This window comes from Leuciscus leuciscus, assembly GCF_965113295.1.
Source record: "Leuciscus leuciscus genome assembly, chromosome: 19".
Classification (NCBI taxonomy): Eukaryota; Metazoa; Chordata; class Actinopteri; order Cypriniformes; family Leuciscidae; genus Leuciscus; species Leuciscus leuciscus.
This window is the reverse complement of record NC_138743.1, coordinates 21,605,340-21,625,438: the sequence shown is the minus strand read 5'-3', so window position 1 is coordinate 21,625,438 and position 20,099 is coordinate 21,605,340. Positions and strand designations below refer to the sequence as shown.

The 20,099-nt window shown below is 36.9% G+C and overlaps 1 protein-coding gene and 1 long non-coding RNA gene across 2 annotated transcripts; both read right to left on the bottom strand.

Moving 5' to 3' along the window:
• LOC309481847 lies at window positions 1-1,597 on the bottom strand. The gene is made up of 3 exons (XR_014200112.1): window positions 1,468-1,597; window positions 137-1,096; window positions 1-102 (listed from the first exon to the last, which is right to left on the bottom strand). It is a non-coding gene; the product is annotated as an uncharacterized lncRNA (long non-coding RNA).
• Window positions 1,598-6,008: 4,411 nt separating this feature from the next.
• Window positions 6,009-13,592, bottom strand: brms1lb (BRMS1 like transcriptional repressor b). The gene is made up of 10 exons (XM_082146900.1): window positions 13,343-13,592; window positions 13,172-13,262; window positions 12,961-13,088; window positions 11,349-11,428; window positions 9,892-9,988; window positions 9,711-9,800; window positions 9,538-9,602; window positions 9,409-9,448; window positions 9,130-9,256; window positions 6,009-7,575 (listed from the first exon to the last, which is right to left on the bottom strand). Exons 1-10 carry the CDS (start codon window positions 13,476-13,478, stop codon window positions 7,458-7,460), a joined length of 972 nt encoding a protein of 323 aa, XP_082003026.1. The 5' UTR covers window positions 13,479-13,592; the 3' UTR covers window positions 6,009-7,457.
• Between the last annotated feature and the right edge of the window lie 6,507 nt (window positions 13,593-20,099).

The window sequence follows — 20,099 nt, the reverse complement described above, 5'->3', positions numbered from 1 at the left end:
CTTGGTCTCGTCTTGGTTTCAACACCGAAAAGTCTTGGTCTCAACACACACTGGTCTTGGTCTTGACTCGGTCTCGCCATGCCTTGGTCTTGGTCTCAACACCTCTAAGTATTGGTCTTGTCTTGGTCTTAATCACCTCAAAGTCTTGGTCTCAACACACACTGGTCTTGGTCTTGACTCAGTCTTGCCATGCCTTGGTCTCTTCTTGGTCTCAACACCGAAAAGTCTAATAATCCTAATAGTCACAATCCTAAACTACTTCTATATAAACCAGCGCAAAATAAACAATAGAAAAAATGCATCCTTAAGTCATATTAAACCCCTAGAGTTGATTTATTTCATTCACAATGTTTACTATATGCTAATACCACCAATACCATCTGATTCCCAGAGGCAAAAGTTACAATAATGTACTTACATTCATCAGCATATCAAAGCAGCCTCATTTCACCATTTTGTTTGAACTATGAATACTGTTTTAGACAGCTTTTTTGAATGTATGGTTCATTTCATGAACACATCCAATTTGATAAATATAATATAGATTGGTGGGGGAAATTCTGAGCCCATAAATAGCCTTTCCAAACTATAAGGCATGCATTAAGTTCCTGGAATATAGAGATATTTCATTCCATTCAATTCAGCGTTATGCTTTTACACGACAATATGTGTCTTCCTGTGAGCCTAACATGGCCTAAAAATGGATTCCGCAAGCATTGCTGCATTCACACCAGTTTCACTCTCTCTAAGCATTTCCCATTCAAAAAAGGGATGTGGAGTTCTTCCTCTATTCAACTGCAGGTTTGAGTAAACACAAAGCTCTGATCCAGCCTGTCTATGAGCGTGTGCTTCTCGGCGGCAGACTGTAGGCTTCCTCCTGCCCCGGAGGCCAGCCAACACTCAAACAACCAGGTGAAGAAGGAGTTAGCGAGGGATGAGTTTTCTTTATTTCTTGCTTCTTTTCTGTCAGGCTTACGTAAGAGTCTGAGGCACATGCAGGAATGTGCTGATGCTGCCGGAGGCTTCAGTGGGCTGTATGGGATGGGGGTGGGTGCTGGAACAGTATAAACAGTTAAACCCCCAGGTTTTTTCATTTCTATAGAGATAAACAGTAATAAGGCAGAGTAAAAATATTAAAAAAAAATGTTAGACATATACAGTGGGGTCCAAAAGTCATGCTGAATATTTGGGATAATATATTATCTAAATTTAACCTAGATATAAACAGAATATTTTAGGATTAACCAAAAAAGTTATGACATAAAGTGAATAATAAATATTCTGCACTAATTCTAGGTCACTAATCAAAAGTATTAAAGTAGAGAAAATCTAAATGAAAGTATTTTATCATATTTTTTGTAAAGATTCATTCTGTGAAGCTGTAAAAACTTAATTACACTTTATTTTAAGGTGTAGTTGTTACAGTATAATTATACATTTAAGTACTGAGAAATAACATGCACTTACTAAAGGGTTAGTTAGTCTGAGAGCTCCGACTTGTACCATGTGACCGCGGATACCACCTGACCGCTTTAGATCCATTTAGGTGTTGATAGTGTTTAAAGAAACACATAATTCCCAGTCCAAGGACGTGAACATCTCCAAGTATAATGTCATGTGTTGTCTTCTTGTACGGCATTAAGACAAGCCGTGAATGCAGCAACAGCCAGATTTGTCTAATGAATGCTCAGCTTGCATAACCTTGAGGGTGTTTTTTGTTTGTTGCTGCACTAATTAGTTTGCCAACAAGGAAGCAACAGTTTAAGGGCCAGTTGTTTTTTACAGTCAAAAAGAAACGACTGAACAACAACAACAAACTTCCGGAGATGGCAACAACAATAGATGCCCTGGTCACATTTACCGTTGCACAGTGAAATTTTGCGTGCAAATTCCAGGCATTTCAATAGGAAACTGTGTGATCAGGAGTTTCGCGTGAAGGCGAAGAAGTTTCCCATGCAGATTTCGCTGTGCCGACCAACAGAAAGTTGCTTGGTTATGAAAGTGATTTCTGTTTGAGCAGTGCTTTATACATCTCTGCATTATTAGCAATGGAAAGGGAACCTTTTTGCCCGTAAAATTTTGGCTACATTTCATTAATGTGACCGCACCTTTAGAGATACTAACGTAGAGTTTAGAGAGAGTTAGTCATATTATATCACATAACTTCTGAAAAATTAAATAAAATAGTGCAGACACTGAAAAAGGATACATTTTTCAAGTGCACTTTTGTGTTGAATGCTTGTGTTTGCGCACACTATCAAATGAAGTATAGTTTGAAGGGATGTGCGTTTGGCTGTACGCATAATATGGAAAGTACTTTGTGTAATTATTTTTGTGTGTGTGTGTGTGTTTGTTTACTTCCCTGGTTTGCTCTCTGTTCCAAAAAGGTTTGTCAGCAGTATATCTTTATCAGCAGACCGGGGGACTGTCCAAGCGCTGTGGGGTGTACTGTGCCTTCCCTCTGGCAAGATACAGTTTCAACATTTTCAACAAGTTTTATATTGTTCACGGGCCATGGCTCAGCTTATCCGGCCTGACTGTTTGACCCTGGGTTAAACTGGAGATTAAATGTTAATTAACTCTCTATTTTGGTATCCCAATGCAGCCTGGCTGAACAATTCAAGCCTTTTGGAACAGACAAGGCCGTTTATGAATATTCAATGTGCTGTGCCAGTAAGGGGCAAAGCAGGAATGTCTGAAATCATATTGAACTTTCAGTCTTTTTTTGCTAGAGAAACCAACCCAGCAGGATGGAAAATGCTAACCGTTTGACTGGCAGGTCTTTTCAGACATACACAATTTGATACATACATAACCTTGTGGGAACTCCCAACATGCATTGTTCTTAATATAAGGTAATTATTATTACCATTTCCTAACGTTGGGGTGTTCAATCTCGAGCTGTGTTCGACTGACAGGGTCCCTACCTACGCTCCAAGCATGTGATATATGTTGAAGACAAAATGCGTTCAATTGGAACAATCTGCAACATCTCTTCAGACTGGAATCTCTGGAATCTCACTTAAAATGGCAGAATTTTTCAGGGCACTTACGGTCGAATGTAACGTATCTTTGAGATCTTCATTCTTGCCAGTGAGTTCCAAAATACTTTCCTGTATCTTATTGTGACTTGAAGACCTTGATTAGCAGGTTCAGGTTAGAGTGGAACTTCAGGAAGGAAGGTTGATTAGTTTGACCTTACAATAAACCTTTTGATATAGTATAATGTCCATTTTTAAACCATTTAAAAAAAATATATACTTTATATATGTGTATACACACACACACACACACACACACACACACACACACACACACACACACACACACACACACACACACACACACACACACACACACACACATACACTTTTTGTCACATGAACCGCAACATTGCTCTCTCTGCATTTTCTTTACATTTGTCAATGAGGAAGTGACTCCCGTGTAGATTGTCATCTCTAGTTTAAGTCTGGTTAACATTTCTCATAAAAGATTCTCATCCATTGTACATTTCCCTCCTGGATTGCTTGCTTTGCATTTGCCCTTGAAGATGTGATGTGTTTAAATGAAGCTGGAACAGACGCAAATGATCTCACTGAGGTCAGGCTGGCAGTATTAGCAATTAGAATTAATGAACAAATATACTTGCATTCACTGGACAATAATGCCTGAAAATGTGCAAATAATCAATGACATTTTCAGGTCAAGGTAGCAAACCAGGGCAAAGAAGTCAGCAAAACACATCCAAAATGAAACTGAACATGCAAGTGCTTGATCTCACAAAAAAAGTGTCTCAGTCAGTTTTCAAAGTCAAACCACCTGAGGTCCCATGAGCTGTATGCATCTTTTTTCTCTTCCGGTTGGAACACAAATTAAAAATGGTCAGTCTGGGTCAAGTACACTAAAAGATTATATGATCAATAAGTTATGACACCATATGTTTTACAAGCAATTATTTTTTTATTTTTTTTATGTTATACAAGATTCAACTAATTTCAACTAAAGTCAGTCTGTTATTTATGTTGAAATGACTTAAACATCCAAGTTGATTGTACTTAAGAAAATTTTAAGGACAGCAACTTTTTTTCTTTTTTTTTTACAGTGTGGAGTGGACAAGACAGAAGTCTGAAAAATGAATCTTTTCCTGGAGCATCTGAACAAGTGATTGGAATGTTAGTAATGTGACATAATTTTCTCTTGAAGACACGTTCCTGATGGTACCTAGTGCAATCTATACTTTTGAGGAGCTCTACAAAAGGCTGGCCGTTGATGATTTCAATATCATTTCCATATCAATTTCTCTAAACGGCATAACAGCAGCGACACCTCCACGTCCCTGGCCTGCGTTGAGTCTGATGGATATCAGGTACGAGGACAGGTGTCGCTTTACATACCTCAGTCAACTCGCTGAGAAAACGCCTGCCTCATTTGTGTGGGGAAACTTGACAACAAACCTCAAGTGTCTGCCAAAATTTTAGTCATATTGGTTAGGAACACTGCCTAATATGATTCTATTGTAACCTAATGATATTATATTAGGCAATGTTCAGTGATACTAATAGCCTACATTTCTTCCAAGTGCTGTTCATTTTTAAGAACCCTTTTCTCTGAGAGTTTAAACTTGAGTTGAGTGAGTAGATATTTCAGTTACATTATAATTATTATTTGATTATTATTTGAAGAGTGTGTAGTTTTTTTTCGATGTTAAATTATTTGCCTTCTAACTTAATGTACAGAGACTGAAACCACAGGTTTGTGCAACACTTTGGCTTCACGTCGCTTTCAGAACTCCAGCTCAGTACGGCAACATTTACTCAACCAATGCCGTTCGTTTGGGGGCGTGGCTACCTGTTTTTCTGACCAATAAAACACGGGGGGAGTGTTCTGGGAAACCTGTGCGTTACATTAGAAGTTTTATTTGGTTATGCTAGTGGAGCAGAAAGCCAACACTTCAGCTTTAATGATTTTTGTTGCGTTTGCAGGAAGTCGGTTCTGCTCTTGGCTATGGACACTTTGCTGCTGTAGTGTTTTTTTTTTTTTTTACCATATCAGTAGGTTGTTGCATCAGTTCAGGCAGGTTTTTTTAAGCTACCGTTTCATAAAAGTGTTCTTTGTCTTTTGGTCGAGCTCATTAGTTCTCTGGCCCTCTTGAAGGAGTGTCAGGTTCTTTTGACTTATAAACAATTAATTATGAGTACTACCATTAGTCCCCTGCTGACTGAAGATAATTTGCTGGCTTTAAAAACTATTAAACATCAGTCGAGAAATAATATAAAGACATTTCACCAGCCACAGATAAAAAAAAAAACATGTTTTCACAGATGAGCGAATTCGATTTTTGAAGAGAGACAGCAGCTGTGGTGCAGCAATACAGTAGATGCCCCACATGCACAGAGAGAGAGACAGAATACACAACTGTAAGTCTGTACTGCCTCTGTATGGTCATAGAGAGACACTGCATTTAAAACTGGTAAATAGGCAATCATGTCTTAAAATATTAGGGCTGTTAAAAATGACTAATCATGATTAATCTCGTTCAGTTGCTTTTTTAGGAAAATAATGGGCCTAATTCATGAAACTTGAGCTGCAGGATCGAATATAAGTTTGTAGATTTCATTCATAAATCTATGTGTGCATAAATGTCCCAAAGTGAAAACAAAATAAGATATTTTAAATAATGTTGGTAACAGACAGTTGATGGTAGCCATATCCATTGACCATTGTATAGGCCTACATTTTTTTTCCCTACTATGGAAGTCAATGGCTACCGTCAACTTTTTGATTAGAAAGAAACTCATAGGTTATTGGAACAACAAGGATGAGTAAACACAGTTTTAATTTTTCCTATTTAAAAGGAACCCGATTGTGATTTGGTGTCAACGAATAGTCAGCCATTTTTATGGTAGTAGTAGGCTAGCTACTTAATAACTAAGAAAGGTTGGTATTTGGGAAACATTACGACTTTTTACATTCTAAAACAGCACAGGATAAATACAAAAACAACACAATACCATGCAAAAACAGCTTTATATGAGAACATTACATTTCCAATGTAAACTTCTGAACAAAAACTCAGTGTAGAGTACAGCAATATGATTAGGCTACTTGTTCATTCACTCACAGTCCTGTCAGAGCTGCTTCTGAACATCGCAGGAAGATCTTTATCTGCTACAGAAATGATGTTTTTATGGGTCACATAACACTCAGATTTTACTAATACGAGGAGATTTATTTTAAAGCTGTAAATTTCATTAAGGATGTGTTGGTCCTCTGTGACTTCAGGAAGACATGGTTATTTTGGCAAGATCGGTGTAGTGTTTGATACTGCATCAATTAAAGCATTTTATATCAGTTGTTAATTAAATTAATAAAAGCACTCAGACAATTTCAAATCATGTAACTCGGTACACAATTACAAACCACTCAAGTGCTAAAACACTTTTTCACAAGTTCACATTAACATATAATCAGATAAAGATTATGCCAATATGCTAATTATATTTAAGTGTGAAAGTATATGTAACCCCCCAACTGAGGTACATCTGCTGTATATACACCTCTTATTCTATTAATTGAGCTCCTCCCAAACTTTGCTAATGAAACATCATAAAATGGATGTGAACGTGATAAATACACAAGCAGCATTCAGTACAACTGTATGAACTGTAATAATTTCATAGTCTCTAGCTGATGATTTGGGCTCTAAAAATCCAATATGTAACATAAACAGTTTTTTATATAGCCAGACACGAATCACAAATTTGATCAAAAGCTCAGAATATGCTACATTCAGTTGGCTTCATTGAAAATACTAATGGTTACAAAACAAGAATATGACTCGCACAAGGCCTGTAACATTAATACACCTTTTCTAACCTTTACGAGTGACAAGTTATTGTGTATTATGTTTTGAAGACGTACAAAAATAACACTAGCCCAGCGGAGCTTAGTGAACCGTTCTGTTGTTTAAAACATTATGCATCTCACAGGCACAGAACAGGATACATGGCACTAACTTGTTTCAGAACAAAGACATGCTCCATAAATCTACAAATAAAAATACTGACTCTGTATTTAATTAAAAGCATGGAAACTGTCATGTGTTCAGTATCAGCATTACCAATAAGTTGAGCTTCATTGCTCTTCTGCTTTGAACAAGGCTTAACTGGTTTATCCTTGTCATCAAGGCGCGCGCACACACACACACACACACACACACACACACACACACACACACACACACACACACACACACACACACACGGTTTCCTTGGCAACCAGGTGTTTGTTTAGCAGCTCTAACTTAGGAAGTGCAAACATGTGGTACATGCATGTAAGACCAGAGTCCCTCCAGCATGAACGAGCAGTCATGGTGACAAACGGAGAACAGAGTTGAACCAGCGAAGGTTTGGTTTCCACACTGGAAACGGGGAGCAGGGGGAAGATAAGAACACTACTTATGAGTGTTTCATGGTATATTTGCCTTTCTGGAGCTGAGAGATGTAAAGCTTTGATTTGCTGCCATCCAGACGTTTGTACCAAACCTCGTCTTGGTTAACATTGATTATTGTGGCACTGGAGAAAAAAAAAAAAAAGAAAAAGTCAAGCATTAGACATGAAAGACTTAAAGGAGCTGTATGTAAGAAATGTATTTCAATTAATCATAAAATGGCCCTGATATGTCACTAGACATTAAGAAATCATGTTCATTTCAAATACTTATATCACTGACAACAGTAGTCCGGCCAGGATATTGTCATTTAAAAAATGAAGTTGCAGCCCTCAACTGATGTTGATGTTGTCATCTTGTGTTTTGGCCTGAAGCGCCACCCTCCACCTATCTACCAATCACGAAGTCAGTAGTGTTTCGGCATCGGGGTTGCCAGTTCTGCACTAGTTACCACAGCTACGTAGCAGCCTACGTTCCTGCTGGATCCTGCATCCTATCTGGCAACCTCGAGTCAGGGGGGAAGGGGAGGGGATACACCGCTCTACAGTAATTTGAAAGTGATTGCAGTACCAGTTTTGGCCACAATCTTACATACAGTTCCTTTAAGTAAAGCAAGTTAGTGTAATGGTGCAGATCTTAAAATGATTGACCTATTTGATCTTCAAGCTGTCATTGTGCTTCCCTGTGACCAAATATTCACTTCTTCTGATTAACTTGATTAATGTGTTCATTTTCTAACACTTGACATGATCTAGTGATTAGTTGTTATTTGTAATGCTTTATAATGTTTTTGTTACACATATTACACGTTACTATATGAATATCAAGAACTGTGTAATTACAAGTAGCTCGAAAAAAGGCAACACTTTTTTAGTGTCCTTCTATAGTAATTACTATAAATTATGCATAATTACATGCAACTAACCCTAAACCAAACCTAATCTTAACCCTATAGTAATAGTAAATCCTAACCCATGTAATTAATTAGAATTACTCTATAATTATTTATGTAATTTCTTGGCAACATACCACTGTAAAGTGTGACCAAATGATAAATTAATTGAAAATCTAAAATTTTTTTTTAATTTAAAAATGTGCATCGTGGAAAATCCTAAAAATAGACACATTCTTGCTAATTTATAATTTTAACAAATGTAATAATCTTAAAATTAGGAACATGTAATTAAAGATGCGATGAAAAGTATTAGGCTAATATTATATATAAGATTTTTGAAATTATATAAGATCACAAAGGCGATTGATGTAAAAAAACAGCAATATTGTGAAATATTACTACAATTTCAAATTGCTGTTTACTATTTTAAAATATTTTAATATGTAATTTATTCCTCTGATGCAAAGCTGAATTTTCAGCATCATTATTTCCTTCAGAAATCATTCTAATATGATGATTTGTGCTGCTTAAAACTTTTGTAGAAACCATAATACATTTCCCCCCAGAGTTCTTTGATGAATGGACAGTTATTTATTTATTTTTAATGGAATTTGTAACATTTTAAAAGTCTTTACTGTCACTTTGTGATACATTTTAAGGTGTCCTTGAAAAAAACAAAAAATCTAATTTCTTTCTTAAAAAACAAAACAAACAATTTTAAAGATAAATCACCCTCAGGGACAGAAATGTTTATGAAATCACTCATATGAGTAAACACACACACCTGATAGGATATTCGTCCTTCCTGTTGATGCATATGGCCTGACCCCGGCTGAACCATTTGTTGTCATAGAACAGACGTCCATCTTCTGATCGGGCAACATGATGGTGTCTTTCTGGCTTCAGAGGGACTGATAAACACATACCGTTAATTCACCTCAGACCTGAATGCTTTTCCACAAATCACTTAAGGAGTCTTTACAGTTGAAACACGCCGATATAGAGAGAGTGAACTTTCGGTGCGATGCTTTACATGCAAAAACATGCTCAAAATCCTTCTTACCATCTACTTTTACCCTATGAGGACCCATTGAAGCCATAGCCTACAGAAAACAATGTAGTTGATCAATGCTAGAGATCTTCCAATAGCTCACTTGCAAAAAATAAAACTGATTAAGGTGAAAAATAAAACCTTTCTTATTGCAGTCCAGTCTTCAAGTATATCCAGGTCTTGCAACATGTAAACAATGTATGGTCGTGGGACGGATCAGGAAACTAATGTCTTCTTTTGCATTACAGAATCAGGCTGCTGCCATAAACAAATACTATAAAAAGACACGCAAACGACTACTTTACAAAGGATATCTGACACAGCGACAGGTTTTTTCTTCTTTCCAGGACTGAGGGGATCCTTCTTTTTATTCTTCTTAGACTGCAGACCATCATTCCACAGTTCTGGAGCAAGAACACATCAATGCAGTGAAAAGGTAAAATGTCACATTTAAATTCACAGATTACACAGTACGAGTTGCAATCTGTACTTTACCTGAAGTTATATCTATACTGTGTCTGTCCTCCTCCAATCGTCTGATCTTCTCTTCCAGTTCGCTCTGAACCGTGTCAAAAAGCAGGAGCTTCTCACTCTGAGGAAAAACATCATGAACGTGGTAAATTATCTAAGTAACAAATTGAGCATAAAGGCCCCAATATACTCATGGCGAAGTTCTTTTAAATTCTTTGCTTTGAGGTAAAAAGAATTTCAAAATTCATGAGCAGCGATTTACTGTTAGCGAACATCCCAATGCCTTCCACGCTGCTGAGAGCGAAGTTTAGATGAATATGTAAATATGTGTGCTTGCTTTCCTTTCATTAATAAAAAAAAAAAGACAGCGGTGAGAAAACAGAAGTTAGGCCGTGTGTCTACCTAAGCGTTTTTTTCACGCAGCTGGTGTGTTTTTTCAATTGTTTTCAATGGGAGCGTAACATGAGCGTAACGAGGCGCTGAGCGTTTTTTTTTTTTACGCTGAAGCGCTGAACGCTCTGCGTTTTTTACAGGTCGCCGAGAGTTGAAGAATGTTCAACTTTGAGTAAAACGAAGCGCTCATCACTGTCACGTTTTACCCAACCGTCCAATCACAGAGGAGGAGGGGCGGGACTAATACCACACCGACCAACCGCCACATTCTGCTTGTACAACGTCAACAGATGACAACAACAAGCATAATAATGGAACAAGAGCCAGAGAAAATATGTTACATTGTATCGACATTTATAGAACCAACACAGAAACAAAATATGTGTGAAATGAGATACTAGTAACACTTTCGCGGATATTCCGTATCATAATAAGCAAAGTGTCTCAACCGAAAAAAATGCTGCGCTGCCAAAACGCTCTCAAGCGCCCATAGCTAGGCATTTTCAGCTGGCTAAAAACGCTTTGTTGGACACACAGCCTTAAGAAAGCATCTGATGAAGTGCTTTGCGATTCAGCACCCCAGTAAAGTCACGTCACATTTATTTATATACCACTTTATACTATAGATTTTTTTTAAATCAAGCAGCTTGACATTATTAAACATGAAAAACAGTGTTAGTGTCTCTAATTAGAATTATAACTTCATTTTCTACTTTAAAGAAGCTCTCCAGGGTGTTCATGTTTTTACTCGTGGACGTCCGACCTCGACAGAAGAAATAAACTGGAGATGATTTCCATGTCAAAGAAGGCGGAGCCTCAGAGCCACACCTACCTACGACATCATCGCCACAGACCAATAGTTTGTAGTTTGGTAGTTCGAAGGAGTTTACCAGCAGGAGCGAATCTTTCCAGAACTCCCGAAACGAACAGAAAAACTAACTTAATTTTTGCCTTCAAGGATATGGGGGCCTTTAGGCTGTGAGTATATTAGTAGCAGGGCTGTCTTCAAAGGGAAAATAACTGGGAATGTTGTAGTGGTGTAGTCTACTCTTTGTGAATTTAAGCCCATTCCCATGCCTGCATGTTACCTCCCAGTGCTGGCTGGCTGCTTGCATCTCACAGTCATATTTGTTTCTGACAGATTCCAAGCAGAGCTCACGATAGATACCTGCAAAAATATATATGAGCAAAAGGTGACTAAGGCCATCATAATATAAGCATCAGTAAATCAGACCACAAACTGACAATTGTAGGAAGAGAAAGTAATCAAATTCATAATATATACTTGCTTTTTTAAGCATTTGCGCTACCGTAATTTGAACCTGAAACAAAGCTCTGTATTGTAGGCTATTAACATCAGGGTTTTCCTTTATAGCAGAGGTCTTCTATAAATTTTGTTATAATATCTAATTTGTAGACATTTATTTATTAGGGCCCAAGCCCCAAAGGATTTTTGATATATTGAATGGTTTGGCCATGGTGACGCAACAAATGCATCAGCTGTATGTTCGTTGTAAGAGGCCGATCACATGGATATGACTATTGTGAGTCAAAGTTATGGCGCCACCAACTGGCAACCGTAAGTGTGTCGCTTTCAAAATGCTTTGAAATCACCATCTTATTTTTAGCCAATTTGCGAGGCCTTGTCTTTTTCTAAGTTTGAATGACAAAATAAAAGCAAGAACTAGTTTATTTGTAGTGCACTGACAACAATATATACAAAAATATATATAAATATAAAAAAAACCTTAGGCTAAATCCTTCTAGACTTTTGGGAATTTTGAGATGCAAATGATAACTTCTCACTCATTTAAAAAGTGACCTATAACATCCTGACATTATATTCATCTAAATTTAAATGATTTCATGGATGTGGCTGTTGTGGTTAATGGTTATAGTGGCACCAGCTGCTGCAGTAAATGTGGCATATTCAAACGATTTTGACGTAGTTCTTTTACATTCACCTGCTTCAAATGTGCACGTTTCCTAAAGCCACCGGGGTGGCGGTTGCGCCGAGGCTTGGGCCCATCATCGCTGCTTGCAGCTATATTTTATTTTTTAATTTGTCAAAAAATAAATAAATATACAGTACCGGTCAAAGGTTTAGGAACAGGAAGACTTAAAAAAAAAAAAAAGAATATTTTTTCCCCACAAAAATGTCTTCTGATACCCAACTGTTTTCAACATTGATAATAATCTGAAATGTTTCTTGAGCATCAAATCATCATATTAGATTAATTTCTAAAGGATCATGTGACAATGAAGACTGGAGTAATGATGATGAAAATTCAGCTTTGACATCAGGACAAAATTACATTTTACAATATATTCAAATAGAAAACTGTTATTTTAAATTGTAATAACATTTCACAATATTACCATTTTTACAATCAAATAAATGCTGCCTTGGTGAGCATAAGAGACTTCGTAATTTTTTTTATTTTTTTTTAAATCCTATCGACCCCAAACTTTTGTTTTGAACGATGAAGAAGTAGATGGAAAATGCGTAATCCTTTGTTTTTTAATTATTTTTTAATTAAAATGGTAATAATAGGCCAGGCTTTAAATGCAGGACTCCTGGCCTGAAATAGGTTAGATCTTTGCTTTACAGTATAATGTATCAAACATTGGCGTGATGATTGTAATCCCTGTAAACTACATCAGCTCTATCATGTGTGTATAATCCTAGCATTAACTGACCAGCGACTTTGGTTCGGATCTGCATGTTCTCCTGCAGGGTGGCCAGGGGTTCGAGGTATTCTGCAGCACTGCCAGCCATCACTTCTTGCAATTTAAGATCCATCTGACCGAGCCTCTCCTTATACAACCTACAGAGAGTTCAGAACACACCGGCTGGAGTCTTCATCTGGACATATTTTTAGGCTTAAATGATGTGCTGCTCATCACTTACTGATCCTTCAGGTCTGTGAACTGCTTCTCGAGAGTTGTCATCTCATCTAAACACTCCATTCGCCTTCTTTCACAGTCTTCATCATCCATGTCTGCAAGAAATTGACCATTCTCTTTATCGTCGCACGAAATGATTCTGGTGTTTCTCATAAGTCTCTGTCTGTAACGTTACCTGAAGTGTCTCCATCCTCAGAGACGGACGAGCTCACGGACTCCTCTTCTTCGGAGGTGCTGGCCTCTTGCTCTGGATAGTCCACGTCCATTTCTTCGTGGTTATTCTCTTTTCTATCACGCGGATGCACTGGCATCCTATTATTAAATCTTTAATACAGTAAACAACCCACTAAGACGAAGACAACAACACCGGCTAGCGAAGAAAATCCACGTTTCAAACATGGATTCGTGGACGACCAATCAGCAAGCTGCTAGACACGTGATCTCACCGAAGCTGCGAATTCATTGGACAGATTTTGTTTACGCATGACCCGGTGGATGGTGGGATCTGTAGTACTCCATTATATTTTCATTTTATGTACTTTATTGGAATGATTGTTTTGCATACCAAATTGCCATCAGTAATCACATACACACATAATTTAATAGAGATATGTGTGGCAGCCAGATTTCCATTTTCCGTCTGGTGAGAATGATTTAAACATTTTTAAAACAATAACACAGCAAGCATCCTGATGTGAATGTGGCTTAAAGTCGGCATGAAATGAAGTTGCAATAATGTTTTCTTTCCTATTGGGACCCATGTGTTTATGGCGCCGCCAGCCATTTTGTGCCCTATGAAAGAATATGAGGTTGTGCTCCCTACCGCACCCATTCCATTAATAAAATCGATCTCTAAAAAAGTGCATGGGCCCTTAGAATCGTTCTAACTTTCACCCCCTTAGCGGCGCCAAGTGAAGCGGCTTCTCGAACAAGAAAAAATGTACGGCACGACTTGATTTGTTCAAGGAATTGATTGATTGATTGTGGTTTGCTATGGACTACTTGATCTGAGCTTCGTGACGCACTTCCGTTTTGAAATAGTAGGCTACATCTCACTTATTTCCGGTTATGTAGCCTATATTTTCAATGTAGTCATTTAGTTGACTAAACGCCACCTAAAATGAGTATCCACAAGAAGATGAAATTTTTTTGACATTTTCATAGACAGGGGAAGGGCTATTCTGATGATGATTATTGTGAACAGAATTTTCCAAAACTCATCGGAACATGAAGTTTTAATCCAACCCAAGCCGATCTGAGAAAGCAGCGGCTGTTAAACGTACGCCATTGGTTGATCTCACATGAGTGACAGGTTGTCCCGCCCTCACGCCAGTCAACACATCATCAGAGAAGAGATGTCTTTGCAAGCGGAAGGAGAAGTTGATTTAGGATTATGAGGGCATGCATGAATAAAAAACAACAATAATAATGATGTGCACGGATAAATCATTTATAATAAATAGTGCAAAATTCGAAAAAAGAAGATGACTTTCTCAATTTTTATTTCATGGTGGTTTTCAGCACACCCTGGAGGAAGAAACGTTTGTTTGGAAGAAACTTGACTCTCAACCAACAGAGGGCGCTGTCTGCAAACATATTATGTTCACGTTTATTCATTGACATTCCTTACATTGAAACAAATGAGTCTGAGGCACTGATCTATATAATGTCATTATATAGATCAGTGGTCTGAGGGTATATCAGTCACTATTAATAGTGCACTGCAGAGTAGACATAAACGGCCATTTTAAAGATCCAATGAAATCCAAAATCACTCACTCATTTTTTTCTGTCTCAGAGAAGCCCAACATCATTAAATATTCATTTTGAATCTAAAAGTTCAAGAAGATGCTACAATTATTTGGCCTCCACAATCCCTGAAACATGTTGAGCAATCAAGTTTTATTTGTTAGATCAGTAGCCTATATTTTACAACTGATGAAATGAATCCTGAAAGTGCATCTTTTAAAAGCTATTACATAGATGCATTTTTGCATCATAAAAAAAAACAAAAAACATCCATCCAACTATACTTTTTGGGAAAAAATGTCTTCCCAAAGTGCTTCATCTTCAGGTAAGAAAAATTTAATTAAAGATAGAAGCCTGAAGTTGATAACACACAAATGTATTGTCAATATTATGTTTAATTTTATAATACTTGATTTGAATACATGTAAAGAGACATTTTGACTCCAAGGCCTACCAGTATCCAACACAATTATTCAGAGGCAGTCGGCTATGAAATTTCTTCTATTTCTGATGTCACTTGCTGAAAACACTGGATGTTTAATATATATATATATATATATATATATATACATGGTTGAGAAGCACTGATCTAATCAGATTTAAAGATTTATTGGCAATTCTGGTTGTTCCCAGTAGTTGTCACTGGCGTCCCGCTTTACACTGTAGTAAACTCTAGCAAATATCACCTGTCCAGCCATCAGACTGAGGCTTCATGCTCACCTGTCATGTTTATGATGAATAACTCAAGCTCTTATGTGTATGTCATCTCAGGTAAGACCTAAGAACTGTACAGCATTCAGTTACTGTCCTTCAGTCCCTTCATACATCATGCTGTATATGCATGATTGTTTATATATTGTTGTTTTCCTCAGACGGATGCTGCTCTCTTCAGCCTAAGGATCAACCTGTGCCTGAACTGGTTTTCTGAGAGCGAGTCGATGTGAGCACAAATGCATCAAGCATCCTATAATGTGTTTAATGTAATTTTGTGTGTGGAACTTGTGAACTGATGTTAATATCATGTCAATGCATCTTCAGCAGCTCAGATGAGAAACAGATTTCTGAAGAGGGCGGACAAACAGCCTGAGATGTATCGTTGTGTATGACATTCACCTGGATATACATGATATTAAAAGTCGAAGCTGAACACATTTTACCTTGCCGACTGCAGATGTTTTTGCCGCAACTGAGTGATAACGCACATTAAATAATATTTATGTTAGGCACCTCTATAATTGTCATGGAGGGAAATATAAAATATCGTTAAAATATCTAAAATAATATATAGAAAAAAAATGTTAACTGAAATCAAATCAAATATAATTTGCAAGGCAACATTTCTAGTTTTAATTTCGTGAACTTGACTTGAACTTGAAATAACAAACAAAAACTGAAACAAAAATGAATAAAAGCTATATAGACATTTAAAAAAAATATATTTAAAGCCTCCCTGTGTTGAAAATCAAGCTTTTAATGTTGTTTATATGTCTATGTGGTGTTTTTAATATGCTTTAAGGCAAATCATGTGCAAATTCAAAAGTCAACACCATTGCTCAGTATTTTCTCTTTAAAACTGCAGTGAACCAAAGACAGTCTCAAAAACACGGTTTGAAATCGCTGCTGTTTCTTACGTCACAAACTACCTTGTAACCAACTAAGACAACTTGTGATCGTGAACGAGTGGATCTCTGAGCTGTGGCAAGTTGCATAAACTGTTAAGACTAGTCTTACAAGTTAGTCATCCAATTTTATTCTTTAAGACTGTTAATAACTTTTTAAAGTCAGTAACATAAAAACGTAGATTGGTCTAATTTGACACCGAACAGTAAGACTGATTACCCCTAACTAACTTCTAGTTGATCATACTAGTTCTTAAGACAGTCTTAACATAATGGCTATGTTTATGCAACTGGCCATAGGCCAATTAGGCGGGGGCTAATTTGCATATTCATAGTACCGCGTATATTAAATGAGGCAAGGGTGTAGAGTTACATTCAAGCTATTTTAAGGCATGATAAATTATTTTAAATGAAAAAAAAAACATTTAAATATGTAATTTCTGTAATCAAAGATGAGTTTTAAGGGATCAAATTATTGACTAAGGGGGACTTAATTAGGGGTGTAACAATATATCGTGTCACAATATATCGCAATACAAAAAATGCAACAATATGTATCGTGTATAGTTCACCCAAAATACTAATTAATGGGCGAGAAAAAAAATTAAGTTTTCAAAGTTTTAGGGTCAGTACTACATTAAACTATTATATATAATGTTGAATATAATGTATAATAATGCAATGGGGGAATATTTGTGTAAAAAGTGGCCTACATTATTTTAAATATATCTAGTCAGTGACAGATCAAGCATATTCTTCTATAATAATTCTGTTTTCAGCTTCAGAATCATGAATATTGTTATTCTGGTGTCTCGTGCTTTGGGTCCAAGACTATTCATTTACACACACTATGTAATATCAAATTTAGCATTTTAAATCAACAGTTTATTTTCTGTTAACCTTTTATCATATGTCTTTGAGTATCGCAATAATATCGTATTGGGAGTTCAGTATCGTGATATGTATCGAATCGTGACATGAGGGTATCGTTACACCCCTAGACTTAATGTATATTATGACATTGTAAGTATAACCTTGCAAAAATTTGAGCATTTGTAATATACTATAATTCATATATATATTACAGTTTACTTATTTTATTACACACTAAAACCAATTTCATTACCCAAACAGGCTATAACATTATATATGCACACACATGTATTTTTATTGTATTTGTACTCTATATGGTTTTATGTAAATTGTAGAATTACTATAGTAGGCCTATACATCCATTTTTACTATGTTGCATGGGGTTCCAACTGAACAAATGTTGTCAAAGGGACTTCTAGAGAAATTCTCAGAAATTCTGTAGGGTGCAGTGAGACCCTGTGAATGGAAACCATCTTCATGATCTTTCCACAATACATAATTTACTGTACAATCACTATAACAGTTGACATATGTGAAGCCTTTTGTATGGTATATGGTACGTCAATCACAAGATCTGGTCTTGCTGACTCAAATGTAGACGTATGGCAGGCGTAAAGTGTGGAAAAGGCCACTGGGTTTTGTTGTGTTATGTAACGCTGTACAGAGAATACTCAAAAAAACAGAGAGTAGATCAGAACTTGTGACGTCATGAATGGCAGTTTAGTCAATTTTGCATCATCAGACTATTTACAGGAAACTACTGTCCATTATGAAAGAATGACGAATTGCCTTGAACAGTAAACTGCATAGAATAGGAAAAGAATACACAGTAAACAAGTAAACAGAAAGCTTTAGGTTTTTGAAACATTTGAAACAAAGTCAACATAAAAGTTGAATGAAAAATTAATTTAATTGATTTACATTTTCAAGTTCAATTTTTAACCCAGTGTATAATAATAATAGCCTAATAGTTACACTTTATTTTAAGGTGTTTATAATAATATTATTTAACTACATGTACTCAAATAGTACTAGGTACTAGGGTTAGAATTAGGGTTTGGGTTTGCACTTTACTTTAGAGTATATGTACTTACAGTGTACTTACCTAAGAAAGTATTGGGTAATATAAGGTAACTACATGGGTTAGAGGCAAGGTATATGATCAGTTCCAGAATTTTTTTTTGTTATGCTGGTTGAAAGTCTCTTCACATCCTGATAGCAATCACTAACTTAAGTGGTCTAAATGTATTTATATGTATATATACACATCTGTGGAAGGCGAAGGACCATAAAAATGTTCGTCCAGTCATTGCATTAGGTCCGAATGCAATGATATGATGCCCTACCTACCTGTCAACGTATGTACTTCCAAACCCCCGCACACTTGCTCACGCAGACATCACACGTCATCCGCGCGTTTAATGCTATACAGAACTAGACAGACGTCAGTCACTGAGCGCCGCAAACAAAACAGCAGCCGCCTTTTACAGTTCCTCCTGAACCAAAACAACCAGCTTCTGCTGCGTTCACAACATATCTACTGTCATTTAAGAGATGTAATCCTGTGACGTTACACTCGGAGCGGTTCGTGACTCGAGTTTATGTTTTTCAATAGCAACACTATCTACGCCGAAATGAATCTGCAGCAGTCAGGTGGTACATATTAGAGCTCTTTAAGTTATGTTCATTGTTACTGTAATGTTATGTGCTTTGAGACATGAGGTAGTTTAACGGCGTCTCTCGTGACGCTTTTCTTTGGTCCCTGCGTTTATGTGTTTTGAAGGTGCATGGCTTTGAAGACGCTCTGAAGGGAGGGTGGGAGGGATCTTATGCTTTCAAATCTAATTTGCTATTGCTAGCCTCTCCGAAAATTACCTACCCTACCTTATTACCCTACCCTACCTTAAAGGTTAGATTTAGGGTTAAGTTCAGGCTTACCGAATTATCGCAATTACTATAATAAGTACATAGTATGTACATGGGGAACAGGACTGTAAAATAGTTTCATTATGCATAATTTACTGTTAGTACTACAGTAAGTACATGCAAGATATGTAACAAGGACACTAAAATTAAAATGTTACCATCCTTTTTTCACCAACAAACATAAAGTCTCCCTTCCCCTTCCCCAGAAATATGGGTGGTTTCCTCTTAACCCACACTGAAATATTTCAAAAACTTGCTAAAAATGCTAAAAAAGCAACAGAAAAAAAAAGGAGTCAGCTGACAGTGTGAAAGAGCAACATTCTACATTCCTCAAAAATTAATAATGTTACATAATTAGTTGCTATTAGTAACACAACATTGTTGGTTGTTAGGAGAAGGCAAACTTGAAATGTGGGAGGATCTTGCAAATCAGCTTCTGGAACAAGTGGTTTAGGGTTTTCCTGGTATGCGTATTCTTAAACATTTGAAGGATTCTTGCTCTTTGTTTATTCGTGGCCTTGCGTAATTTGGAGAGTCTCGGAGACACCCCGAATACCACCGTGAACAGAAGCTGGATCATGACTCACTGTTCAGGCTAAGAACAGGTCTACCCCAGATTAACACATGCAGCCCACGCTCTGCTCTTTAAAGTCTTGTCAGAGTAAGAATATAGTGGGTCAAACTGTCGTCCCACACAGGGTTACAAATTAGAACCCGGACCTCCCAAAACTCCCTCCATTCAGAACGGAACTGAATCCTCTGCAG

What these genes read in the sequence shown, in the direction of transcription:
- brms1lb (XM_082146900.1), bottom strand. Translation starts at nt 13,478, where the DNA reads ATGCCAGTGCATCCGCGTGATAGAAAAGAGAATAACCACGAAGAAATG. An exon ending in CAGTATAGATATAACTTCAG is followed by an intron (nt 9,801 to 9,891) that starts GTAAAGTACAGA and finishes TTCTTGCTCCAG; the next exon opens with AACTGTGGAATGATGGTCTG. An exon ending in AAAACCTGTCGCTGTGTCAG is followed by an intron (nt 9,603 to 9,710) that starts ATATCCTTTGTA and finishes GATCCGTCCCAC; the next exon opens with GACCATACATTGTTTACATG.